The following is a 27,988-nucleotide window of genomic DNA, read 5'->3' as shown; positions in this document are numbered from 1 at the left end:
TTTTACGACAATCCGACAGCTTCATGGTCACTTTTTTTTCCACTAAAACAAGCTTTTTATTTCCAGATTTTTTTTTTTGAAGTGAATTCAAAGCCTCAAACTGCCGCGGTGGGATTTGAGCCAGCGTTCTGTGTTACTGAACCAATAATCCAATGTAGGCGAAAGAATCGTGAGGCAGTGTAAAATCTTAAAGAAAATAATCAGGCGCAGTGCTGGAGCTCGCAGTGTCGTGTGCTGGGGGAGGCTTCAAAATGTACTCTATATTTTTGCTTTGTAAAGCACAAAAGGATTGTTTCAGCTGATTGTTAAGCAGTAGGACAAGCATCATTGGAAGAAGCATTTCATAAGCATCAAACCTACAGAAATGGGGGGCTAAAAGGGTTTAAATTATGAGGACAGGTTCCGTACACTAGGCTTGTGTTCCCTCGAGTGTAGAAGATTAAGGGGTGATCTAATTGAGGCGTTTAAGATGATTAAAGGAGTCGAGAGGGTAGATAGAAACTATTTCGTCTGGCGGGGGGAGTCCAGAACAAGGGGGGCAGAACCTTAAAATTAGAGCCAGGCCATTCAGGGGTGATGTCAGGAAGCACTTCTTCACACAAAGGGGAGTGGAAATCTGGAACTCTCTCCCCCAAAAAGTTGTTGAGGCTGGAGGTCAATTGAAAATGTCAAAACTGAGATTGATAGATTTTTGTTAGGTAAGGATATTAAGGGTTACGGAACCAAGGCGGGTAGATGGGGTTAAGATACAGATTGGCCATGATCTAATTTAATGGCGGAACAGGCTTGAGGGGCTGAATGGCCCATTCCTGTTCCTGGGGGTCGGTGAAAATCAGCTGGGAGCAGGAACCCTGGCGAGGGCCAGTGGTAGTGTTCCCCATCTGCTGACTTGACTCAGATCATCTAACTCAGTACAGACCAGTAATTGAACCTGAAACCTTCCAGTAAGCCATCAGGTCGGGGGGATGGTGTGATGGAGAGGGGTAAGATTTTATTCTCAATGGTTTGATAAGGTAGACATTGAGAAAATGTTTTCACTTGTGGGGGAGACCAAAACTGGAGGTTATCAATATAAGATAGTCACTAATAAATCCAATAGGGAATTCAGCAGAAACTTCTTTACCCAGAGAGTGGTGAGAATGTGGAACTCACTCCCACATGGAGTGGCTGAGGCGAATAGCGTAGATGCATTTAAGGAGAAGCTAGATAAACACATGAGGGAGAAAGGAATAGAAGGATATGTTGAATTGAAGTCGAGAGGGAGGAGGCTCGTGTGGAGCCTAAACACTAGCATCGACCAGTTGGGCCGAATGGCCTGTTTCTGGTGCTGTAAATTGTATGCATATCAAAGTGCTGCTGATGAAATGCCCCTTCAAATCATCTCTGCGTTTGCGCTCGTCCATTGGAAAATTTAATCATTGTATTAAAATAAAAGCAATTCTTCGTCGTATCAGCCACCACCCGCTACTGAGAGTAAGATAGGGCACCGAAATGGACTTTGATGAAAACGGAGCCCTCCCAGAGTCTCCGAGGATCTCTGGTCCCCTCTCGCCCCCCGCCCCCCCAAATCCAACTACAGCCAAATATCGGAGCTGCAGTCACCACCAGGATACCGCACTTCATGGGCGAGGGCTGCCCCCTCGGGTTCCTTCCCAAAGTCCACAAGGAAGTTCTCATTAATCTTCAGACCTCCCTTTTCCGCATCTACGTCAACCTGCAGCATCACCGACCCTTCCCTGGAATACAAAGGGGAGGTCACGTCACCTCACAAAAATTAAAATCCTTTAAATTTCCACTGCCTTCAATTTTCCCTCCGAAAGGGAATGGGATAGATTATTGAAAAGCGGGGGGGGGGGGGGGGGGGGGGGGGCGGGATTTAGCAGGGGGTTATGATTCTTTCAAAGAGGGGCCAAAGGGCCTTTCCCTCTGCTGTATGATTCGATGATCGACTTACTTGATAATATCCGGGTAGAATTGTTTGTCCCATCCACTGTATAGGGAGGTGGTGACATACAGGCGCCTCCCGTCCAGGCTCAACTGGATCATCTGTGGTCCGCCCCAAATCCTCGTCCCCTGTTTCAATATGAAAAAAAGTTATTTACCGGTGTTGGGGAATCTTTATTTGTGCACATATATAGGAGTACAGAGTTTGGCTCCATACTGTTGTAATGTATGTGCATAATTTGTGCAAATTGTCTGCTGCGTATCTCCACACTACAGCAGTGACTACATCCCATCGTACAGATTGGGTAAGTCCTGGGTTTCGTTTTCATCCCCGGCCTCCGCTGAGAGAGCAACGAAAGAGAAAGATTAAGACTGAGGTGAGGAGGAATTTCTTCACTCAGAGGGTTGTGAATCTTTGGAATTCTCTACCCCAGAGGGCTGTGGAGTCGTTGAGTCTATTCAAGGCTGAGAGCCATGGATTTTTGAACTCGATATATAGGAATCGAGGGATGGGGGATCGGGCAGGAAATTGGAGTTGAGGTCGAAGATCAGCCGCGATCCGATTGAATGGCGGAGCAGGCTCGAGGGGCCGTATGGCCTACTCCTGCTCCTATTTCTTATGCTGTTCTGTCCCAATGCGCTTTATAGCCAACAAGGTATTTTTGAAGTGGAGTCGTTGTAATAATGTGCATAATTTGCACAAGTTGGCTATCTCCACGTTACAACAGTTGGCTGCGAAGCATTTTGGGATGTCCTGAGGTCACGAAAGGCGCTGTAGAAATACAAGTCTTTTTCCAGCGATCCCTGCTGGAACGTGCCTGCTTATGCGCACGTCGGGTGGGAACAGAATCGAGCTCGGCTGTCATCGTAGAGCCTGCCGACACGCCGACCAGGCTCGCGCTGGAGGAAGTGCCGCTTGAGGCACGGAGGGCAGCCAGCACCCATCGGAGCGTGCCCCACCCGGCAAGAGCCAGCGCCCTCAGAAGAGAGGGGGAAAATAAGAAAAGGGATCAAAGAATTCTTCTTACTTTAACTATACGTGGCTCGGGCTGGCTCTTCAGTTCCTTGTCTTCGAGAACCTTCACCGGCCCTCCCTTCAAAATACAACCTCCGATAAACACCTAAAAGGAAAACCTAGTTAGTCCTCAAACAAGTGGTGCGTGATTTTGTTCCTTCAGAGCAGCAAAGAGGAGGGTGCCATTAAACATTGGTCTAAAAAATTCAGGGACTCCTGCCCAGTGACCCTCCCCTCATCTATGCCTTTCTCGACTTGACTATTCCAATGCTGTCCTGGCCGGCCTCCCACCTTGCACCCTGTAAACATGAGATTATCCAAATCTCTGCTGCCCGCATCCCAACTCTCACCAAGTCCCGTTCACCCATCACCCTTTGTGCTCGCTGACCTGCGTTGGCTCCCCGTCCAGCAACACTTTGATTTTAAAATTCTCATCCCTGTTTTCAAATCCCTTCATAGCCTCGCCACCCCCCTCCCTATCTCTGTAACTTCCTCCAGCCCCACAACCCTCCGAGATCTCTGCGCTCCTCCAATTCTGGCCTCTTGCGCATCCCCGATTTTCATTGCCCCCACCATTGGCGGCTGTGCCTTCAGCTACCTCGGCCCTAAGCTCTGGAATTCCCTCCCTAAACCTCTCCGCCTCTCTCTCCTCCTTTGAGACGCTCCTTAAAACCTACCTCTTTGACCAAGCTTTTGGTCACCTGTCCTAATATCTACTTACGTGGCTCGGTGTCAAATTTTATTTGATAATCGCTCCTGTGAAGCACCTTGGGACGTTTTTACTACGTTAAAGGTGCTGTTGTTAAGGTAAATGGCTTACATTGTGGAAGATGTACAGTCAGAATGGTGAAGTCGACAAGTGCCACTTCACAGCAGCTACATGTGGGCCCCAGATCACACGTTCAATGTTAGGCCCGTGACTTACATGTTGGCGTCTACCTCCAAACCTGCCCCGCACTATAAGTGAGGTGATTTTCGAACAAACGAATCCAGATCACGCTGCAGTGTAAATATGGTTTGAGACCACTGGGTGACAAGCCTTACCCCCTCCTCCCGATGGGACAGTCGAACCATGAAATGTCCCCAGGGCCGGCATAGGCTTCCCCCCTCCCCCCACCCTGTTGGACCCCCCCCCCCCGGTGCATTTCCCTCTGTGACCGTCGCATTATTTGGAATCCCAGACAAACACAAGCCTTCCGTCCGCCCTCACCTGTCCAACCAGCTTGGGTTTCCTGGTGTCTGTGATGTCGTACTGTCGAATGTCACCATGGATCCAGTTACTGAAGTACAGGAAACGGTCGTCCAGAGAGATGAGGATGTCGGTGATGAGGCCTGGATTGAAGGCAAGGTCACGTGTCAAACTTTCCGGCTATTGGCCTGGGCGCTGAGCCTTTTCAAAAATTCATTCTCGGGATGTGAGTGTCACTTGCAAAGCCGGCATTTATTGCCCATCCCTGGTTGCCCCCGGGTGGGGAAGACCCTAATAATTCTAATTTTAAAAAAAGAAAGACTCGCATTTTATCACGCCTTTCACGACCTCAGGACGTCCCAAAGCGCTTCAGAGCCAAAAAAGTACTTTTGAAGTGTGGTCACTGTTGTGATGTCGGAAACGCAGCAACCAATTTGCGCACAGCAAGCTCCCACAAACAGCAATGTGATAATGACCGGATAATCTGTTTTTTAGTGATGTTGGTTGAGGGATAAATATTGGCCCTAAAAACCGGGGAGAACTCCCCCCTGCTCTTCTTCCAATAGTGGCCGTGGGATCTTTTACGTCCACCTGAGAGGGGCAGACAGGGCCTCGGTTTAACGTCTCACCCGAAAGACGGTACCTCCGACAGTGCGGCACTCCCTCAGAACTGGCACTGGAGAGTGTCCGCCTAGATTTTGGGCTCAAATCTCTGGAGTGGGACTCGAACCTTCTGACTCGGGTGAAAGTGCTACCGACTGAGACATGGCTGACTTTATTGAACATTTCTCAATATTAAAGACTTGTACGTATTGAAACTAAGAATCTGCACTATAAACAGGTTCTAAGGTGTCAAATTAAGGATAAGATTAGAATCTGTGAACAAATATTAATGTTTGTTCTAATAATCTGCTCGGGCAGACAGGGTATGTTGTAGGCACCGAGCCAGATAGTCAGGAGATGAATTTAATACAAAGGATGTTATTAAGACTATCAGAAAAATGTGAGATAGTGAGTAATAACCGTGGGAAAAGCATTGATAGTGGCGCAGACGCACTAAAGAGGATTGCATAATTTACAAGATGACCTAATGGATTAACGTGTGTTGCGTATTAATTAGAAATAACTCTAACGTATTGACAAGTTACCTTCGTTAGCAAGGTGTTACTAACACTATAAATGGTACAACACACACAAGCTCAGGGGACTTGAATTTCTAGCCTCAACCAGCGTAGACAGATTCGAGCTGACAACTCTTCCTGAAAGGTCCCCCTGTGAGTCTCTGTCTGTACCAGTCATCCCACGGTCACTGTATGTTGTGGGTTGTGTAATATGAGTAAAAAGCATTAAACCAATGTCTCATTGTTTTCGAGTTTGTTTAAAGGGGTCTGGATCTGGATTATCTTGTAAAAACCCTAATATATATCTATCTGTCTACCTATATCTCCTATCCGGTGGCAAAAACCTGAGTTTTGATACAACTTGCTAGGTCACTGTAGAGGGCAGTTAAGAATTAACCATGTTGTTTGTGGACTGGAGTCACATGTAGGCCCAGACCAGATAAGGACGGCAGGTTTCCTTCTGTAAAGGGCATGAGTGAACCAGTTGGCTTTTTACGACAATCTGTTAGCTTCATGGTCACTTTTACTGATACCAGCTTTTTAATTTCCTGATAGCTTTTAACTGAATTCAGATTCCCAAACAGCCGTGGTGGGATTGAACTCGCGTCCTCCGGATTATTAAAGGAGAAGGAACTTGCATTTATACAGTGCCTTTCGTGACCTTAGGACATCCCAACAAAGGCGCTTTACAGCCAATGAGGTACTTTTGAAGCATAGCCACTGTTGTAATGTAGGAAACATGGCAGCCGATTTGCGCACAGCAAGATCCCACAAACAACGATGTGATAATGATGTTGGTTGAGGGATAAATAGTGGCCAGGACACCGGGAAGAACTCCCCTGCAGTTCTTCCAATAGTGCAATGGGATCTTTTACGCTCATCTGCGAGGACAGACATGGCCTCAGTTTAACGTCTCATCCGAAAGGGACCTCTGGTTTGCTGGTCCAGTGACGCACCTGCAACTTGCAAAATCCCGTCCTAGTCCATTGGCAGTGGTTTGATGCAACACGTTACCATCACCTGTCGACGCCACCCTTAAAGGTGAAAAATAGTAGATCGTTGATTCTCCTAAATGTCACAGTAACAGGCCAGCTCGAATACTTTGCACTTGCCTGGCATCTCTGGCAGAATCCAGCCTTCGACTTTTTTACTGGGGACAGTAATGACTTTCTCTGCTGCCCAATCTCCTTTCTGTGGAAGAAAAAGAACAATTCAAATTTTTTTTAAAATGCTTCATTAAAACAAAAATTTAGTACGGGGGAATTCTGTAAACTTCGACATCCTCCCACTGCCAATGAGCTACATAGGGAGTTTGCAAAGTGTCTGGGCTATGTCGGAAGGTCATAAGGTGTGCATTTGCAGCACTCCCTGCATGGCCCAGACACCGTACAGGCTCCCCGCAAAGGCCCGGACACCGTACAGGCTCCCCGCAAAGGCCCGGACACCGTACAGGCTCCCCGCAAAAGCCCGGACCTCAAATTGCTAGCTGGCCTCCCTGATTCAAACACAACTCCCAGAGGTGCAAATACCATTTCCCCTCCCGCCCCCCCCCCCCCCCCCTCCCACCACCTCACTCCCTTTCCTGCTGAGGCAGGAAGAGTGCAATCTACACGACCTACCTCTGTCTTGTAGAATCGGAAGACAGAGCTGCTCAGGGCGCAGCCGACCAGCCCCTCTGCAGCAGCGGGGTCGTGCAGGAAGCGCACCTCCAACGGGATCACCCCGTCTGAGCCGAGGTCGATCGTCTGGACACGCGTGTGTTTAGCCCAGTCCCAGATGTGGAGGGACTGCCCGTAATGTCCTAAAAAAAAACATTCCAGCGAAATTGTGAAAACCTTTAAAGATTATTGATATATTTAATGGGCGTGTAAATGGCAAGTGAATTTCAGTATAGGTGGTGCATTTTGGTAGGATTAAGGAGGCCACCTAACGAGTCTAAACAGGGTCGAGGGGCAAAGGGGTACACAAATCAGCAACGAATGTTAATAAGGCCATAAAAAAGCAAAGCAAGCACTGGGGTTAATTTCTAGAGGGATAGAATTGAAAAGCAGAGAAGTTATCTTAAACTTGTATCGAACTTTGGTTGGACCACACTTGGAGCACTGTGCACAGTTCTGGTCTCCATATTACAAAAAGGATATAGAGACACCGGAGAAGGTGCAAAAATAGATTTGTAAGGATGCACCAGAACTGAGGGGTTATAACTATGAGGAAAGACTGAACAGGCTGGGGCTCTTTTCTCCAGAAAAGAGAAGGCTGAGGGGTGATCTGATCGAGGTCTTTAAGATTATGATAGGGTAGACGTAGAGAAGATGTTTCCACTTGTGGGGGGAGACCAGAACTAGGGGGCCATAAATATAAGAGAGTCACTAATAAATCCTACAAGAAATTCAGGAGAAATTTCTTTACCCAGAGAGTAGTGAGAATGTGGAACTCGCTACCACATGGAGTGGTCGAGGCGAGTAGCATTGATGCATTTAAGGGGAAGCTGGATAAACACATGAGGGAGAAAGGAATGGAAGGATATGCTGATAGGGAGGGAGGAGGCTCGTGTGGAGCATGAACACCGGCACGGACCAGTTGGGACAAATGGCCTGTTTCTGTGCTGTACATTCTATCCAAACAGGACAGGAGGGAGGGTGGGGGAAGCGCCCTCAGTTATTGCTTACTCACCAGCTTTGAGGTCTTCTATCTTGAATCCGTCAGCCAAGGCTTTGGGCGTGCCCCATTCCGTGCTGATCATGACGTTGTGCCGGGGCTGATACCAGAAGTCGTACCCGAAGGGAGCTGCCTGCCCTTCCCGCTCCCAGTTCCCCTTCACTTCAAACGTCTCGCCGTCCAGTAACACGAAGCCGCCTGTTCGACAAGGGAGGACGTTTTCAGTTCCAGCCGGGGAAGGTGCAACGTGCCGGGAGCAGGGTTAAATCCAGCTCTCGGGGAGCATGGCCCCTGCCCATCAATCATGGCCCCTGCCCATCAATCATGGCCCCTGCCCATCAATCATGCCCTTAGCTCACAGGAAATGGAATCTCACTCGAGGGAGAGTGACAGAGAGAGGTCCGATAACAGTTGGTTTGGGAGATGTTTAATCTCATAGCTGACATGTCGCAGGCAGAAGTCAACAGCAGGAAGGATGTAGGGCAGTCGAGTAGGCAAACTTTGGGCTTTACAAGCCCTATCTGATCTGTGTTACATGGGCAATGTTGGAATTGCTTAATGGGAACATAAGAAACAGGAGCAGGAGTAGGCCATTTGGCCCCTCGAGCCTGCTCCGCCAATCAATCAGATCATGGCTGATCTTCGACCTCAACTCCACTTTCCTGCCCGATTCCCATATCTGGAGCAGTTCGGGTGGAAGTAACCAGGTAACAGGAAAGAATACAATGGTTACAGAAAGATATAAGCTTTCATCATTTTCCGTTTATTGAATGGAGAGAAAGCTTCGACTCCAGGGAGCGACCACGAAAGGCGCTTTAACCCCCTCCCCTCCCCCTAGTTTTCTCCGCTCCTCTCCTGAAGGCGTTGACTCCCTTTCTGTGATACAGCTCGGTGGACTGTGGTCGCCCTCTGGTACATCAGCCCGTGGCCAAGACTGAGTGTCGGCCCCCTCCTGTCTCCCACCTGATGTCCATCTCCACCACACTTCCCAGCAGGATATCACCGGGTACCGAACAGGAGAGGGAACCCTGGCTGATTTTTTTTTTTCCCTTCTCAACTCTGAGCTGCTGGGACCAATTCCAGCCCTTGGTGGGGGGGGGGAAAGCTTAATCAGCACAGACCAGGGATCCAACCTGGGCCTTCTTCATCTGCGTGGCTCAGAGATGGCCTGTGCATTCAAGGTGATTAAAAGAGTTGATAGGGTAGATAGAGAGACCCTCTGATGGGGGAGTCTGGAACAAGGGGGGGGGCATAACCTTAAAATTAGAGCTCGGCCGTTCAGGGGTGATGTCAGGAAGCACTTCTTCACACAAAGGGGAGTGGGAATCTGGAACTCTCTCCCCCCAAAAAGCTGTTGATGCTGGGGGTCAATTGAAAATGTCAAAACTGAGATTGATAGATTTTTTTCTGGGTATTAAGGGTTATGGAGCCAAGGTGGGTGAATAGAGTTTAGATACAGATCAGCCGCGATCTAATTGAATGGCGGAACAGGCCCGAGGGGCTGAATGGCCTCCTCCTGTTCCTACGTTCCCAACAGCTGCCGCCAACCAACCCAGCAGACTTGGGATCGAGTCTGGGCCCTTCCTGGTCTCCACGGTTCTGCCCCACCCTCTCATCAATGCACCGAGCCGTCGGGTAGCTATAAGTGCAACTCCCGACTGTCCGTTGGGCCCACGGTCATTGAGGGGAGATGCTACCATTGACGTGTTACCTTTGCCGTTCCCAGACGGATCCCCCATTGAACTGATCATCACTTCCCCACTGGCCAGGCAGTGCGAGGTGTGTGGATTGGCGAGGTTGCACTTCCAGAATACGTCGATTGGCTCCACAATCTGAAAAGAGTGCAACAAGAGATTGTGATGTTGACTTCTAAAGGAAAGAAAGACTTTGCCTCTGTTTATATCGTCCTTTACCAGGTCTCAGAAACATCCCACGCATTGTGCGAAGTGCAAAGATTGTTGTTTAAAATTCTCATCCGTGGCCTCGACCCCTCCCTATCTCCGTAACCTCCTCCAGCCCCTACAACCCCTCCGAGATCTCTGCGCTCCTCCAATTCTGGCCTCTTGCCCATCCCCCGATTTCCATCGCTCCGCCATTGGCGGCCGTGCCTTCAGCCGCCTGGGCCCTAAGCTCTGGAATTCCCTCCCTAAACCTCTCCGCCTCTCTCTCCTCCTTTAAGACGCTCCTTAAAACCTACCTCTTTGACCGAGCTTTTGGTCACCAGCCCTAATATCTCCTTATGTGGCTCGGTGTCAAATTTTGTTTGATTACGCTCCTATGAAATGCCTTGGGACGTTTTACTACATTAAAGGCGCTATATAAATGCAAGTTGTTGTTTTTGTAGCAGACAAACAGAGGAGCCATTTTGCAGGAAAGTTCCAAAAGGAACAGCAATGAGATGAATGATTAGCTAATCTTCTAATACATACCTCTGTAAAACGGAATTCATTTGCTAGCAATAGCCCTCTCTTGCTCTCAGCAAAGCTCGTTGTATTTCAGGTCTACAGTTCTTCAAAGAAAACCCTTCCTTTCATACAGAACTGTTCAGAAACTAGAGAGCACCAATGGCAGAAGAGACAGACTGCGATGATTAAAGTCTCATGAAAACATCCTGAAAAGAGAACAGCAAGACTAAACAGGCCCCTGTGTCTCCTGAATTGGACAGAATACTGACCACAGTCTGCAAACATATTGCATAGAATTTACAGCACAGAAACAGGCCATTCGGCCCAAAAGGTCCATGCTGGTGTTTCTGCTCCATACGAGCCTCCTCCCTCCCTACTTCATCTCACCCTATCAGCATATCCTTCTATTCCTTTCTCCCTCATGTGTTTATCCAGCTTCCTCTTAAATCCATCTACACTATTCGCCTCAACCACTCCATGTGGGAGTGAGTTCCACATTCTCACCACTCTCTGGGTGAAGAAGTTTCTCCTGGATTCCCTAATGGATTTATTAGTGACTGTCTTGTATTTATGGGCCCCTACTTCTGGTCTCCCCCCACAAGTGGAAACATCTTCTCTACGTCTACCCTATCATAATCTTAAAGACCTCTCTCAGGTCATCCCTCAGTCTTCTCTTTTCTAGAGAAAAGAGCCCCAGCCCGTTCAATCTTTCCTGATGGGCGTAACCTCTCAGTTCTGGGATCATCCCAGTAAATATTGTTTGCACCTTCTCCAGTGCCCCCATATCCTTTTCATAACATGGAGACCACGAGTGCTCCCAAGTGAGTTGATGCAGTTGAGGTGCAGGACTGAGAGTGATCACCTTGTGCAATCTGGGAGCCCGTGGATCCGTTCCCACATCAACCACGTAAATTCTGGATGAGATCAAGGACGGCAGGATCAGCCGGTCACGCTTTTTGGATGTGTCGCCATGGCAGCTGCTGCAAGCGTTCCACCCGGAATGGTGGAGCTCGTCTTTCAGGTTGGGCATGGGCAGGCGGTGAATGACCTGGAAGAAGATGAAGACGTTTCAAGGTGATTTGGAGAGTCTTGACAACGAAGAGCGTTTGAGGTAACTTTTGTGGCCGTCAGGTTCATGTTCAGAATGGAAGGCTTTCCCACTTTTAATTTGTTTTCTACACCCAGTGTCAGCGTCAAACACTCCCAGGGCAGGTACAGGGTTAGATACAGAGTAAAGCTCCCTCTACACTGTCCCGTCAAACACTCCCAGGGCAGGTACAGGGTTAGATACAGAGTAAAGCTCCCTCTACACTGTCCCGTCAAACACTCCCAGGGCAGGTACAGGGTTAGATACAGAGTAAAGCTCCCTCTACACTGTCCCATCAAACACTCCCAGGGCAGGTACAGGGTTAGATACAGAGTAAAGCTCCCTCTACACTGTCCCGTCAAACACTCCCAGGGCAGGTACAGCACGGGTTAGATACAGAGTAAAGCTCCCTCTACACTGTCCCGTCAAACACTCCCAGGGCAGGTACAGGGTTAGATACAGAGTAAAGCTCCCTCTACACTGTCCCGTCAAACACTCCCAGGGCAGGTACAGCACGGGTTAGATACAGAGTAAAGCTCCCTCTACACTGTCCCATCAAACAATCCCAGGGCAAGTATAGCACGGGTTAGATACAGAGTAAAGCTCCCTCTACACTGTCCCATCAAATGCTCCCAGGGCAGGTACAGGGTTAGATACAGAGTAAAGCTCCCTCTACACTGTCCCGTCAAACACTCCCAGGGTGGGTACAGCACGGGTTAGATACAGAGTAAAGCTCCCTCTACACTGTCCCATCAAACTCCCAGGGCAGGTACAGCACGGGTTAGATACAGAGTAAAGCTCCCTCTACACTGTCCCATCAAACACTCCCAGGGCAGGTACAGCACGGGTTAGATACAGAGTAAAGCTCCCTCTACACTGTCCCATCAAACACTCCCAGGGCAGGTACAGAGTAAAGCTCTAACAGTTTGCATTAGCCCAGTCTTAGAAAAGGACCTAACACCACCAGGATCAGGTTCAGCTCTGATGCCCACTGTGGTCAAATAGCTTGCCGAAATTCACTATCTGCAGAACAGAGACTTGCCTGTGGGGCACCTGGCATTGTAGTATCGTACCCTACTGAAGGTCAGTGCCGATAGGAGGGGAACAAAGAAAGACTGAGCTGTGGCGTAGCTTTATCAAACCAAGGTTAGTGTCGGTAAAAGCGTGGAGATATAATCGGATACAGTATTCAAGGCAGGGTTTTTGTGTAAATAAATGGAAATTGAGGGTCATGTTGGCGACACTGTGATTGCTATGCATTGGAACAGAGTCCTTTGTGCTCGATAAGGCATGTAATGTGTAACATTGATTCTCCGAGAAATTTGATTAAATATCTTTCTACACGGACACACTCGGAAATGTCAACAGAATTAGTTCAGCTGTTCGTGAAATTATCTTTCCTCAAGTGGAGAAAATCATATTAGAGTCACTTATCTTGACGTTAACATCTGTATTTTTCATAATTGGCACCACTTAAGGCCCAACGTTCAGTCCCCAGCCTGTGCTGGGTTAGCTGATTTCATTGTTACGGGCCCTTTAAAAGAGGAGACCATTGTCTCTTATGGGCACTAAGTGACTAGTTAGTTAAGGTTGCTATCCATCATTGGTAACCGTGGTTTCCTGGAGCTTGCTTGATCGCGTTCGGGAGCCGCAAAAGAACTTCATGAATTGGTCTCAGCTTGGGGTGTTCTTTTTTTTTTCCTGCCTTTCCCCGGGGACGGCACTTGTCGGTGATGAGAGAGCGGTACGTGAGGGTGGGACGAGCACAGTTGGCCCCGGTGTCTTTTCTCAGCCGCCTTTTTGTTACCGCCGTGGCTCAGTGGGCAGCACTCTCTCACCTGCGAGTCGGAGGGTCGTGGGTTCGAGCCCCCACTCCAGAGACCCGAGCACAAAATCTAGGCCGACACACCCCAGTGCGTTACATTTGGTCGAAGGGGACAGCAAGGGTTGCACCTGGCTGCTCTCCAGCAATCCTCGTAGACCTGGCTTGTATTCCCTTGAGTATCGAAGATTAAGGGGTGATCTAATCGAGGTGTTAAGATGGTTTAAGGATCCCCTGTTATAGTGACTGCACTTCAAAGGTACTTCATTGGCTGTAAAGCACTTTGGGACGTCCTGAGTCATGAAATGCACTATCGAAATACAAGTTCATTGTTTTTTTTGATGGGAGTCGACAGACAGAAACTATTTCCTCTGGTCGGGGGGAGTCCAGAACAAGGGGGCAGAACCTTAAAATTAGAGCCAGGCCGTTCAGGGGTGATGTCACTTCTTCACACAAAGGGGAGTGGGAATCTGGAACTCTCTCCCCCCCAAAAAAGCTGTTAAGGCCGGGGGGTCAATTGGAAATGTCAAAAACTGAGATTGATCGACTTTTGTAGGGTAAGGGGATTAAGGGTTACGGAACCAAGGCGGGTAAATAGAGTTGAGATGCAGATCAGCCATTGAATGGTGGAGCAGATTCGAGGGGCTGAATGGCCTCCTCCCGTTCCTGAAGCTCTGGGTCACGACCAGCTGCTTCTCAACAGATGCCAAATTAAAATCTCGCAATTGTCGCCTCCACACAAAAAAGTGCTTTGTCTGCTATCCACGCTGACGTTTCCACTCCTGACCAGGCTTCAAGTAAACCGTTCAAATCCCATATTTGATAATAATCCGTCACGCACAATGCGACTTAAAAACTCAGCTCTCCCTAAAAACAGGTGATAACTGGAAAACAGTCCTGAGTATCGATCCGTGGTACAGGAATACCAAGAGTTACGCTGCAGGAGTTTAACACCTCGTGCTTTTTTTTGGGAGAGTGACCTCTGTGTGTCACTTCCCGCTCTGAAGGGCTAATTTTGATAGTGTAAAAGTCCCTATTACATCTCCCCCTGATTTTTTAATTCTGTTGACTTCAGTCGTGCACAGGATTATTACCCCTCTCCTTCCAGAGGCAGCCTCGGCTCAGTTTATTCGCGCTCTCCTCTCCGAGTCCAAAGGTCGAGCTTTCAAGTCCCACTCCAGAGAATCTAGGCCGACACTCCCACTGTCGGAGGTGCCGTCTTTCGGATGAGACCTTAAACCGGGTCCCCGTCTGCCCCTCTCGGGCGGACATAAAAGATCCCACGGTCACTATTTCGAAGAAGAGCAGGGGGGAGTTCTCCCCGGCGACCTGGGCCAATATTTATCCCTCAATCGACATAACTAAAAAAACAGATTATCTGGTCATTTATCACGTTGCTGTTTGTGGGATCTTGCTGTGCACAAATTGGCTGCCCTGTTTCCCTACATTACAACAGTGACTACACTTCAAAAGTATTTCATTGGCTGTAAAGCGCTTTGGGACATCCTGAGGTTGTGAAAGGCGCCATATAAATGCAAGTTCTTTCTCCACAGAGTCCAGGGTCTCACACCCTCTCCTCCCGCAGGGTACAGGGTCTCACACCCTCTCCTCCCGCAGGGTACGGGGTCTCACACCCTCTCCTCCCGCAGGGTACGGGGTCTCACACCCTCTCCTCCCGCAGGGTACAGGGTCTCACACCCTCTCCTCCCGCAGGGTACGGGGTCTCACACCCTCTCCTCCCGCAGGGTACGGGGTCTCACACCCTCTCCTCCCACAGGGTACAGGGTCTCACACCCTCTCCTCTCGCAGGGTACGGGGTCTCACACCCTCTCCTCCCGCAGGGTACGGGGTCTCACACCCTCTCCTCCCGCAGGGTACGGGGTCTCACACCCTCTCCTCCCGCAGGGTACGGGGTCTCACACCCTCTCCTCCCACAGGGTACAGGGTCTCACACCCTCTCCTCTCGCAGGGTACGGGGTCTCACACCCTCTCCTCCCGCAGGGTACAGGGTCTCACACCCTCTCCTCCCCCAGGGTACGGGGTCTCACACCCTCTCCTCCCGCAGGGTACGGGGTCTCACACCCTCTCCTCCCGCAGGGTACAGGGTCTCACACCCCCTCCTCCCGCAGGGTACAGGGTCTCACACCCCCTCCTCCCGCAGGGTACAGGGTCTCACATCCTCTCCTCCCGCAGGGTACGGGGTCTCACACCCTCTCCTCCCCCAGGGTACGGGGTCTCACACCCCCTCCTCCCGCAGGGTACGGGGTCTCACACCCCCTCCTCCCGCAGGGTACGGGGTCTCACACCCCCTCCTCCCGCAGGGTACGGGGTCTCACACCCTCTCCTCCCGCAGGGTACGGGGTCTCACACCCTCTCCTCCCGCAGGGTACAGGGTCTCACACCCCCTCCTCCCGCAGGGTACGGGGTCTCACACCCTCTCCTCCCGCAGGGTACGGGGTCTCACACCCCCTCCTCCCGCAGGGTACGGGGTCTCACACCCTCTCCTCCCGCAGGGTACGGGGTCTCACACCCTCTCCTCCCGCAGGGTACAGGGTCTCACACCCTCTCCTCCCGCAGGGTTCAGGGTCTCACACCCTCTCCTCCCACAGGGTACGGGGTCTCACACCCTCTCCTCCCGCAGGGTACGGGGTCTCACACCCCTCTCCTCCCACAGGGTACGGGGTCTCACACCCCTCTCCTCCCACAGGGTACGGGGTCTCACACCCCTCTCCTCCCACAGGGTACGGGGTCTCACACCCTCTCCTCCCGCAGGGTACGGGGTCTCACACCCCTCTCCTCCCGCAGGGTACGGGGTCTCACACCCCCTCCTCCCACAGGGTACAGGGTCTCACACCCTCTCCTCCCACAGGGTACGGGGTCTCACACCCCCTCCTCCCGCAGGGTACAGGGTCTCACACCCTCTCCTCCCGCAGGGTACAGGGTCTCACACCCTCTCCTCCCGCAGGGTACGGGGTCTCACACCCCCTCCTCCCGCAGGGTACGGGGTCTCACACCCCCTCCTCCCGCAGGGTACGGGGTCTCACACCCTCTCCTCCCGCAGGGTACGGGGTCTCACACCCCCTCCTCCCGCAGGGTACAGGGTCTCACACCCCCTCCTCCCGCAGGGTACAGGGTCTCACACCCTCTCCTCCCGCAGGGTACGGGGTCTCACACCCTCTCCTCCCGCAGGGTACAGGGTCTCACACCCTCTCCTCCCACAGGGTACAGGGTCTCACACCCCCTCCTCCCGCAGGGTACGGGGTCTCACACCCTCTCCTCCCGCAGGGTGCGGGGTCTCACACCCTCTCCTCCCGCAGGGTACGGGGTCTCACACCCCCTCCCGCAGGGTGCATGTTTATTACACCCCTCTCCTTCCCTAATGGGATCAAATTTGGGATCTTTCTGATCTCTAAGCCTCAGTACCACATGGTGTGTTCGGGCACTGAGCGAGGCCTATTAAGCAAACAGTAAACATAGAAAATAGGAGCAAGAGTAGGCCATTCGGCCCTTCGGGCCTGCTCCGCCATTCAAAGTGATCACGGCTGATCGTCTAACTCAGTACCCTGTTCCCGCTTTTTCCCCATACCCCTTGATCCCTTTAGCATTAAGAAATATATCTATCTCCTTCTAATGACTTGGCCTCCACTGCCTTCTGTGGTAGAGAATTCCACAGGTTCACCACCCTCTGAGTGAAGAAATTTCTCCTCATCTCGGTTCTAAATGGCATACCCCGTATCCTGAGACTGTGACCCCTGGTTCTGGACTCCCCAGCCATCGGGAACATCCTCCCTGCATCCTCGTCTGTCTAGTCCTATTAGAATTTTATATGTTTCGATGAGATCACCTCTCATTCTTCTAAACTCTCGTGAATATAGGCCTAGTCGACCCAATCTCTCCTCATATGTCAGTCCTGCCATCCCAGGAATCAGTCTGGTAAACCTTTGTTGCACTCCCTCCATGGCAAGGACATTCTTCCTCAGATAAGGAGACCAAAACTGCACAGAATACTCCAGATGTGGTCTCACCAAGGCCCTGTATAACTGCAGTAAGACATCCCTGCTCCTGTACTCAAATCCTCTTGCAATGAAGGCCAACATACCATTCGCCTTCCTAACTGCTTGCTGCACCTGAATGCTCGCTTTCAGCGACTGGTGTACAAGAACATCTAGGTCTCGTTGCACCTCCCCTTTTCCCAATCTATCACCATTCAGATAATCTGCCTTTCTGTTTTTACAACCAGAGTGGATAACCTCACATTTATCCACGTTATACTGCATCTGCCATGTTCTTGCCCACTCACCCAACTTGTCTAAATCACATTGGAGCCTCTTTGCATCCTCCTCACAGCTCACATTCCACCCCAGTTTTGTGTCGTCTGCAAACTTGGAAATTTAACATTTAGTTCCCTCATCCAAATCATTGATATGTATTGTGAATAGCTGGGGCCCAAGCACTGATCCCTGCGGTACCCCACTAGTCACTGCCTGCCACCTGGAAAAAGACCCGTTTATTCCAACTCTCTGTTTCCTGTCTGTCAACCAATTCTCAATCCATGCCAGTATATTCCCCCCAATCCCATGTGCTTTAATTTTGCACACTAACCTCTTGTGTGGGACCTTATCAAAAGCCTTCTGAAAATCCAAACTCACCACATCCACTGGTTCTCCCCTATCTATTCTACTAGTTACATCCTCAAAAAACTCCAGTAGATTTGTTAAGCATGATTTCCCTTTCATAAACCCATGTTGACTTCGTCCAATCCCGTTAATGCCTTCCAAGTGTTCTGTTATCACATCTTTTATAAAAGACTCTAGCATTTTCCCCACTACTGATGTCAGGCTAACTGGTGTGTAATTCTCTGTTTTTTCTCTCCCTCCTTTTTTAAATAGTGGGGTTACATTTGCCACCCTCCAATCTGTAGGAACTGTTCCAGAGTCACCTCTGTAGCACACGGTAATCTGTTACACAGTTGGATAGTTTACCCGGGTCGGAGTTAGGGTTGCCAACTCTGGTTGGACCTATTCCTGGAGGTGTCATCACATGACCTCCAACCGCCCCGCCCCACTCCCGCCATTGGGCGCCCGACGCGTCTGTCCGCACGGAGCCCCACCTTCCCATGGCCAATCGGAAAGCGAGCAGACTCTTTGTTACCCGATTGGATGGTTCTTGACTGTCAATCAAACAGCCATTTCCCTATCTCCAATATTTTCGATCAAAGTGTTCAAAGAAAATGCTGTTTCTCCCGGGTGTTGCTCGCGGCAGCATCCTGGAGATTAAGTCCTTTATTCCTGGAGGCTCCAGGGCAATCCTGGAGGGTTGGCAACCCCTGGTCGGTGCAGCCCCTGCAGCGAGCCAACCTACCTGAGAGTACGTGGGTGAGTTGGGATCGACATCAGCAGTGGCCAGATAGTCTGGTTTGTTAATTCCAGTGTTCCTGTAGATACAGGGCAGGTAGACAATTTCCTCCCGCGGCCCTTTTAAAGACAGAACGTTTCAATGTGAAACACAGCACCACGCCATCTTTCTTAACCTTCTTCGCTTTCCCCCTCCCAAAGGGGACGCCCCTCACCAGACACGGCTTCACCCGAGTGTGTGTCGTGGACAGTGACGCTACTCAACCATGGAGGGGGGAGGCATCAAAGCTGAACCTGTTTTCACTTGACATTCTTGGTGTCAACATTGAATCACATCGACTCAACAGGCCTTTCGGCCCATCTGGTCCATGCTGGTGTTTATGCTCCACTCGAACCTCCTCATCTTCATCTCACCCTATCAGCATATCCTTCTATTCCTTTCTCCCTCATGTGTTTATCCAGCTTCCCCTTAAATCCATCTACGTTATTCCCCTCAACCACTCCATGTGGGAGCGAGTTCCACATTCTCACCACTCTCTGGGTAAAGAAGTTTCTCCTGAATTTCCCATTGGATTTATTAGTGACTCTCTTATATTTATGACCCACTAGTTTTGGTCTCCCCCCACAAGTGGAAACATCTTCTCTACGTCTCTACCCTCTCGAACCCCTTCATAATTTTAAAGGCCTCCATCAGGTCACCCCTCAGCTGTCGCTTTTCGAGGAAAAAGTGCCCCAGCCTGTTCAATCTTTCCTGATGGGTGTAGCCTCTCAGTCCTGGTTTACAGTTCATCCTTGTAACTCCAGCGTGACTTGGTATCGGATCGACTGCCTGTTACACTCCCCGCACGATATTCAATTCCATTGCAGTCAACAGAGCTGGATATCAGGCGGGGCATATAGCGGGTGGTCGATCTGACACCGCCCGTTCTCCGTCTCCTCTCCCAAGACAAATTTCTACCCCCTTGTGCGTGGAGAAGTTTGCAGGGCTATGGGGGAAAGATCGGGATGTGGGGTTGGGGGGGGCGGGGGGGAGGAGTGGGACTAATTGGATAGCTCTTTCAAAGAGTCGGCACAGGCACGATGGGCCGAATGGCCTCCTCTGTGCTGGATAATTCTATGACTTCTGTTGAAAACAGGTTCAGGCTGTTACAAACTGGATGGCCCGGTGGTGAAGGATGGAATACTAGAGCCTGGTCTTCAGTTGCTTCCGAGCCTCTATTCACAGAGCTCCACATTACCAACCCCCATCCTAGATCGGCACTCATATAAATGGATACAAGGAAGTCCCCAATTGAGACGCACCAACTGAATACAATTAACAGTTTTCTTTTATTCGTTCATGGGATGTGGGCGTCGCTGACGAGGCCGGCATTTATTGCCCATCCCCTAATTGCCCCTTGAGAAGGTGGTGGTGAGCCGCCTTCTTGAACCGCCGCAGTCCGTGTGGTGAAGGTTCTCCCGCAGTGCTGCGAGGTCGGGAGTTCCAGGATTTTGACCCAGCGACGATGAAGGAACGGTCGATATATTTCCAAGTCGGGATGGTGTGTGACTCGGAGGGGAACGTGCAGGTGGTGTTGTTCCCATGCGCCTGCTGCTCTTGTCCTTCTAGGTGGTAGAGGTCGCGGGTTTGGGAGGTGCTGTCGAAGAAGCCTTGGCGAGTTGCTGCAGTGCATCCTGTGGATGGTACACACTGCAGCCACTGTGTGCCGGTGGTGAAGGGAGTGAATGTTCAGGGTGGTGGATGGGGTGCCAATCAAGCGGGCTGCTTTGTCCTGGATGGTGTCGAGCTTCTTGAGTGTTGTTGGAGCTGCACTCATCCAGGCAAGTGGAGAGTATTCCATCACACTCCTGACTTGTGCCTTATAGATGGTGGAAAGGCTCTGGGGAGTCAGGAGGTGAGTCACTCGCCGCAGAATACCCAGCCTCTGACCTGCTCTTGTAGCCACAATATTTATATGGCTGGTCCAGTTAAGTTTCTGGTCAATGGTGACCCCCAGGATGTTGCTGGTGGGGGATTCGGCGATGGTAATGCCGTTGAATGTCAAGTGGAGGTGGTTAGACTCTCTCTTGTTGGAGATGGTCATTGCCTGGCGCGAATGATACTTGCTGAATGATGAGCCCAAGCCTGGATGTTGTCCAGGTCTTGCTGCATGCGGGCACGGACTGCTTCATTATCCGAGGGGTTGCAAATGGAACTGAACGCAAATTGATGTAAATCATACTCTTAACACAGGCTGGGCTATGATCCAATGGGTTCTGTCTCCTCCCTAGCCCATGGTCACAGAGAGCTATTGTAGTTCTCCCTCAACACTGCCTCAATCAACACAGACTAGGAGTTCTCCCCGGTGTCCTGGATCAATATTTATCCCTCAAGCAATATCGCTAGAACAGATTGTCTGCTCATTATCTCATTGCCCTTTGTGGGATCTTGCTGTGCGCAACCTGGCTGCCGCGTTTCCTACATCACCACAGTGACTATGCTTAAAAGGTACTTCACTGGTCGTAAAGCGCTTTGGGACGTCCTGAGGTTGTGAAAGGCGCTGTAGAAATGCAAGTTTTGTAGAAAACTTTTTTTTTTAGACAAAGTCTGCTCACCTTTCATGGCCTCGAGAGGAGTCTTGTATCCTGGGCCGCAAGCTCCACATTTCGCTGCAGAATAAACACAAGACATCAAAACAGTTCAAGTGGGGCCATCCTCGGTCACCTGAGGCCACTGTGAGAGAAACAGGGATCTGCCCAGCTTCACCCCATAACATTTCGATTTATGATTTAACTTGTAGTGAGGCCATGGTTCACAGAGTTTTATTGTAGAAGCATTGGCTGCTGTTTTAGTTAAATTTTCTTTTATCCATTTAGTCTGTGAGCCTGTGGGAGGAGTGCCAAACAGTTCTATCTGAAGGCATTATATTTATTATAATGATGATTGCTTTTTCTGAAAGGAGTTTGTGTGTGTATGTGCGTGTGTTTGTGTGTCTGTGTGTATGTGCGTGTGTTTGTGTGTGTCCATGTGGGCATGTGTGTGTGTCTGTGTGTCTATATGGGTATGTGTGTGTACGTGTCTGTGTGTGCATGTGCGTGCCGAAGTGGGTATGTGTGTGCAAGTGTCTGTCTCTGTGTATCTATGTGGGCATGTGTGTGCACGTGCATGTGTCTGTATGTGTGTCTATATATGGGTATGTGTGTGCATGTATGTGTGTGCGTGTGTCTGTGTGTGTCTATATGGATGTGTGTGTGCGCGTGTCTGTGTGTTTATATGGGTGTGTGTGTGTGTGTGTATGTCTGTGTGTTTATATGGGTGTGTATCTGTGTGTGCGCGTGTCTGTGTGTTTATATGGGTGTGTATCTGTGTGTGCGCGTGTCTGTGTGTTTATATGGGTGTGTATCTGTGTGTGCGCGTGTCTGTGTGTTTATATGGGTGTGTATCTGTGTGTGCGCGTGTCTGTGTGTTTATATGGGTGTGTATCTGTGTGTGCGCGTGTCTGTGTGTTTATATGGGTGTGTATCTGTGTGTGCGCGTGTCTGTGTGTTTATATGGGTGTGTGTGCGCGTGTCTGTGTGTTTATATGGGTGTGTATCTGTGTGTGCGCGTGTCTGTGTGTTTATATGGGTGTGTATCTGTGTGTGCGCGTGTCTGTGTGTTTATATGGGTGTGTGTGTGTGCATAGAGTATGAGTGCTAGCCAGGAGCAGGGCCACATGTTTTTATATTAAAAGATCACAGAGGATGGTTGGAATGTGGAATTCTCTGCCACAATCCGTTCTTGAAGCAGAGTGTGCATAAATTCTTTTAAAGATGAGTTGGATTGTAAAATTGCCGAGCTCATCAAACAAGTTGTGTGCCAAGGCCAGCCTTGCACCATTATAACGACGATTTCCTTATAACCCACTGTTTGGAAATCGTTGAATCAGGGCACTTGGGGAAACACCAAACTGCGAAGGGACGCAGTCACCGAAAAATGATGAGTGTTAAAAACACTTTAATATTTTCTCCACCTCGTCTCGTGAAGTCACCGGCGGGAGACCAGTCCTCCGACTCGGCACCCTAGTGACTGTCCTTGTGAGCGAGCCTGAACCCTGCGTCCCTCCACAAGCGTTAACAATCTGGCTGAGTCTTGCTGCCCGCACAGATGGGGTGCTGGCCCCGGCTGACAACTGGAGCTGTTAAAGGCCGCGGAAGAATTCGCCTGCTTCCCGGCAACGCCTGCTCCGACCGGCTGAACCAGTCGCTCCGGTTCCTCTGCAGTTTCACCAGTAAAAATGCAACGTTCCTTTCATATCCCTTGATTCCTTTAATATCTCGAAATCTATCGATCCCTGTTTTGAATGTACTCAATGACTGAGCCTCCACAGCCCTCTGGGGTAGAGAATTTCAAAGATTCACCACCCTCTGAGTGAAGAAATTCCTCCTCATCTCAGTCCTAAATGGCCGACCCCTTATCCTGAGACTATGCCCCCTGGTTTTCGACTCCCCAGCCAGGGGAAACATCCTCCCTGCATCTACCCCGTCGAGCCCTGTAAGAATTTTGTATGGGATCACCTCTCATTCTTTGTTTGGTCATCGTTCCTGTGAAGCAACTTGGGACGTCTTACTACATTAAAGGCGCTACATAAATGCAAGCTGTAGTTGTTGTTTTTGATAGGGTAGACATAGAGAAAATGTTTCTGCTTGTGGGGGAGACCAAAACTGTAGGCCATAAATATAAGATAGTCACCAATAAATCCAATAGGGAATTCAGGAGAAACTTCTTTTCCCAGAGAGTGGTGAGAATGTGGAACTCGCTCCCACATGGAGTGGTTGAGGCGAATAACATAGATGCATTTAAGGGGAAGCTAAATAAACACATGAGGGAGAAAGGAATAGAAGGATATGCTAATAGGGTGGGATGAGGAGAGGTGGGAGGAGGCTCGTGTGGAGCATAAACACCGGCATGGACCAGTTGGGCCGAATGGCCTGTTTCTGTGCTGTAAATTCTATCCAAGAGAGGAATATTAAAAGATACGGGGAGCGAGTGACTAGATGGACAAAAAAAGCTTGATGATCAGAATGGCCTAATATTCTATGATTCAGACCACCTCCCATCTCCGCCCCTGCCTCAGCTCGCCTGCTGCTGAAACCCTCATCCATGCCTTTGTTAGCTCCAGACTCCGACTATTCCAATATCCTCCCATCTTCCACCCTCCATAAACTTGAACTCATCCAAAACTCTGCTGCCCCCCGTATCCTAACTCGCACCAAGTCCCGTTCACCCATCACCCCACATGTGCTCGCTGACCCACATTGGCTCCCGGTCCGCCATCGCCTCGATTTTAAAATTCTCATCCTCGTGTTCAAATCCCTCCATGGCCTCGCTGCACCCTCCCTCTCTCTGTAAACTCCTCCAGCCCCTACAACCCTCCGAGATCTCTGCGCTCCTCCAATTCTGGCCTCTCGCCCATCCCCAGTTTTTATCGCTCCACCATTGGCGGCCGTGCCTTCAGCCGCCTGGGCCCTAAGCTCTGGAATTCCCTCCCTAAACCTCCCCGCCTCTCCTTTTAAGACGCTCCTTAAAACCTACCTCTTCTGGTCACTTTTTTTTAATTCATTCATGGGATGTGGGCGTCGCTGGTAAGGCCAGCATTTATTGCCCATCCCTGTTCCCAATAACTAACACCTCTGTGAAACGTCTTGGGATGTTTTACTATGTTAAAGGTACTGTAAGGACATATGAAATAGGAGCAGGAGTAGGCCATCCGGCCCCTCGAGCCTGCTCCGCCATTCAATCAGATCACGGCTGATGCACATCTTGGCTGATGTTGTTGTGTACCTGAGCAATGACTTTAAAGAGCCAGGCTAGGTTGTTAATATTATCACTGTGCTCCAAACCCCAGCCCGCCCATGCGTGACGCCAGCAGGGAGAGGGTTAATCATTATCCACAAGCTTCACTGCAGGCAGAATGGAGCCTGTTTTTGTAGTTCATGCCTTCATTGGATTTGTACCAAATAGCCCCAGATTGTTTACTTCTGCCAGGAAAAGACTCTCCTGCTCCTTCGCACGCTGTGTCTCCCTCAACGATTTATTGGCTGTTGCCTTTCTTTGCTCCAACTTCCACAAAAAAGGCGAATGGAATGTCGGCCTTTCTCTCAAGAGGGGGCCTGGAATACAAAGGGGAGGAAGTTATGCTGCAGTTTGTATAAAGCTCTGGATGGACTCCAGCTGGAGATACTGCGTTCGGTTCCGGGCACCGCAGCTCAGGAAGGATATGTGGGCTTTGGAGGGGCGTGCAGCGCAGATTCACCAGAATGGTCACTGTGACTATTGACACCACCGGTGCACAATAAACTGTGCACACGAAAGCGTGCACAATAAACCGTGCACAATAAACCGCGCACAACAAACGGTGCACAATAAACGGTGCACAACAAACGGTGCACAACAAACGGTGCACAATAAACGGTGCACAAAAACGGTGCACAATAAACTGTGCAGAATTAACGGTGCACAACAAGCGGTGCAGAACAAACGGTGCCCAATAAACTGTGCACAATAAACCGTGCACAATAAATGGTGCAGAACAAACGGAGCACAATAAATGGTGCAGAACAAATGATGCACAATAAACGGTGCAGAACAAACAGTGCACGATAAACGGTGCATATCAAACGGTGCACAATAAATGGTGCACAATAAACTGTGCACACGAAAGCATGCACAATAAACGGTGCACAATAAACAGTGCAGAACAAACGGTGCACAAAAAATGGTGCAGAACACACGGTGCACAACAAACGGTGCTCAAAAAATGGTGCAGAACACACGGTGCACAATAAACAGTGCACACGAATGCGTGCACAATAAACCATGCACAATAAATGGTGCAGAACAAACGGTGCACAGCAAACGGTGCAGAAAAAACGGTGCACAATAAATGGTGCGGAACAAACGGTGCACAATAAACGGTGCAGAACAAACGGTGCAGTACAATGAACGGTGCAGAACAATGAACAGTGCACAATAAATGATGCACAATGAATGGTGCAGAACAAACAGTGCACAATAAACGGTGCACAATAAACGATGCAGAACAAACGGTGCACAATAAACAGTGCACAATAAACGGTGCACAATAAACAGTGCACAATAAACGATGCAGAACAAACGGTGCACAATAAACAGTGCACAATAAACAGTGCACAATAAACGGTGCACAATAAATGGTGCAGAACAAACGGTGCAGAACAAACGGTGCACAATAAACGGTGCACAATAAACGGTGCAGAACAAATGGTGCACAATAAACGGTGCACAATAAATGGTGCAGAACAAACGGTGCAGAGCAAACGGTGCAGAGCAAACGGTGCACAATAAACAGTGCACAATAAACGGTGCAGAACAAACGGTGCACAATAAACAGTGCACAATAAACAGTGCACAATAAACGGTGCACAATAAATGGTGCAGAACAAACGGTGCAGAACAAACGGTGCACAATAAATGGTGCACAATAAACGGTGCACAATAAACGGTGCAGAACAAACGGTGCACAATAAACGGTGCACAATAAACGGTGCACAACAAATGGTGCACAACAAACGGTGCACAACAAACGGTGCACAATAAATGGTGCACAATAAACGGTGCACAATAAACTGTGCACAATAAATGGTGCAGAACAAACGGTGCAGAACAAATGGTGTACCACAAACTGTGCACCACGTGGAGTGCACTGCGCCAGAGCGCAGCCAGGTGAGAATTCGCACCCACAGTCACCCAACTCCAGTTAGGGTCCCAAAATCAACGCTAGACCCCCCCCCCCCACCTGGACAGGGAGTGATACAGACAAACACTATTCCCCATAGGGAAAGAGGAGTAGCAAGACATTTGGAGCTAAGGCGTTGAGTTACAGATCAGCCGTGAGCTGATTGAATGGTGGAGCAGGCTCAAGGGACTGAATGACCTCCTCCTGTTCTAATATTCCTTTCCCTGGAGCAATTCAGCATTGGCTGAGCTTTGGGAAGGAGCAGCTAGCCAGTTCTTTCAGACAGAAGTACGGCACAGAACAAGGGAAAAGAGCCAGTAGGGAATGCACCGTGTCGCGTGGTTCTTTGTGACCGATCAGAAAGGTCCAAGGCTCAATCAGTGAGTAGCAATCTCACCCCTGGGTCAGAATCGAGTCCCCACTCCAGAGGCTTGAGTCCAAAATCCAGGCCCGGTGCAGTGCTGAGGGAGTGCTGCACTGTCAGAGGTGCCGTCTTTCGGACGAGACATTAAACCGAGGCCCCGTCTGCCCCTCTCAGAAGTAAAACGTCCCACGGCCATTCTTTTTGATTATCTGCTCATTATCTCATGGCTGTTTGTGGGATCTTGCTGTGCGCAAATTGGCTGCCTCGTTTCCCTACTTGACAACAGTGACCGCACTTCAAAAAAAAAGTACTTAATTGGCTGTAAAGCTCTTTGGGACGTCCTGAGGCGCAATTCAAAAGCAAGTTCTTTCTTCTTTCCTTCTCCATAAAGTCTCAACGTTCCCTTGCTAATGAACAAAGGGAGAGGCTGGCACATTTAAAATACATGTAATCGGATAAAGTGTTGTTAATGACAGGGCCTGAAACCACCTCAGCCCTGCTCCCTCCAACTCCTGCCCTATTCCACCTCTCTCTCTCCAGCTGGACAAAAAAAAAAACCTTCTCGAAACCCGTCCTCCCGAACGAGCCTCTTTCAGGCACTTCTTGTGACTTTCCCCACCGTGGCTCCGTTATTCCCTCTGCGACGCACATCGAGACGTTCCCCACCACCCCCCCCCTCCCCGACAATAAAGGCGCCGTCCGTCCAAACGCCAAGGTGTCGTTGTTGACGGCGGCCCATCGCTCTCTCCCAGAGACGGGAACCGATCCCAAGCGCTCGACATCCCGCTCGGGCAGCGGCGCGATCCCAATACCGGCGGAGTCGGCCGTCACCTTGTCGTCAGCTGGCATTCGCAAAGCGCAGCCCGAACCCCGGCGGACGACACAATGCCGCAGGTCTCCGAAACACCAGGGACGGATCGAGGGGGGGCTTCGAGTGGGAACTGGACAAGTGCTCGAGAGGAAAACAAATTTGCAGGGCCACGGGGATAGAGCAGGGGAGCGGGACGTTGCGCGGAGCCGGCCCGGACTCGATGGGCCGAACGGCCTCCTTCCGTGCTGTGACCTTTCTGTGGTAAGGGCGCAAAGGGGGGAGAATTCTTTCCTTTTTAAAGAACAAAAAGAGAATTTTTCCGACTCACCCATCCTTGTTCGGCACAAAGCCTTCCTCTTGCGGGCTGGACAGACGCCGCAAAGCTCGTGGCGAGGGAGGTGTTGGGAATACTGAGGCACGAGAGCGAGAGAAACACAGCAAGCACACACTCGCAGGCTGAAAGTCCAGAGTGCAAACTTTAA

At 50.1% G+C, this 27,988-nt stretch overlaps 1 protein-coding gene across 2 annotated transcripts; it reads right to left on the bottom strand.

Moving 5' to 3' along the window:
• Nucleotides 1–31: 31 nt before the first annotated feature.
• selenbp1 (selenium binding protein 1) lies at nt 32–27,988 on the bottom strand. 2 transcript variants are annotated; one of them, XM_067975976.1, is made up of 12 exons: nt 27,835–27,987; nt 21,191–21,244; nt 18,603–18,715; nt 11,195–11,380; nt 9,639–9,759; nt 7,943–8,125; nt 6,889–7,070; nt 6,382–6,460; nt 4,170–4,291; nt 2,973–3,065; nt 1,955–2,073; nt 32–1,736 (listed from the first exon to the last, which is right to left on the bottom strand). In XM_067975976.1, the coding sequence occupies exons 1-12, from the start codon at nt 27,836–27,838 to the stop codon at nt 1,574–1,576; spliced, it is 1,419 nt and encodes a 472-aa protein (XP_067832077.1). In that variant the 5' UTR covers nt 27,839–27,987; the 3' UTR covers nt 32–1,573. The 2 variants fall into 2 exon arrangements, with proteins under 2 accessions (XP_067832077.1, XP_067832078.1); XM_067975977.1 differs by lacking the exon at nt 11,195–11,380 and having other exon boundaries at nt 27,835–27,988.

The sequence above is a fragment of the Heptranchias perlo genome, chromosome 44 (genome assembly GCF_035084215.1).
Source record: "Heptranchias perlo isolate sHepPer1 chromosome 44, sHepPer1.hap1, whole genome shotgun sequence".
NCBI lineage: Eukaryota > Metazoa > Chordata > Chondrichthyes > Hexanchiformes > Hexanchidae > Heptranchias > Heptranchias perlo.
Note: the sequence above shows the minus strand (reverse complement) of the source record. Positions and strands in the feature narration are given on the sequence as shown.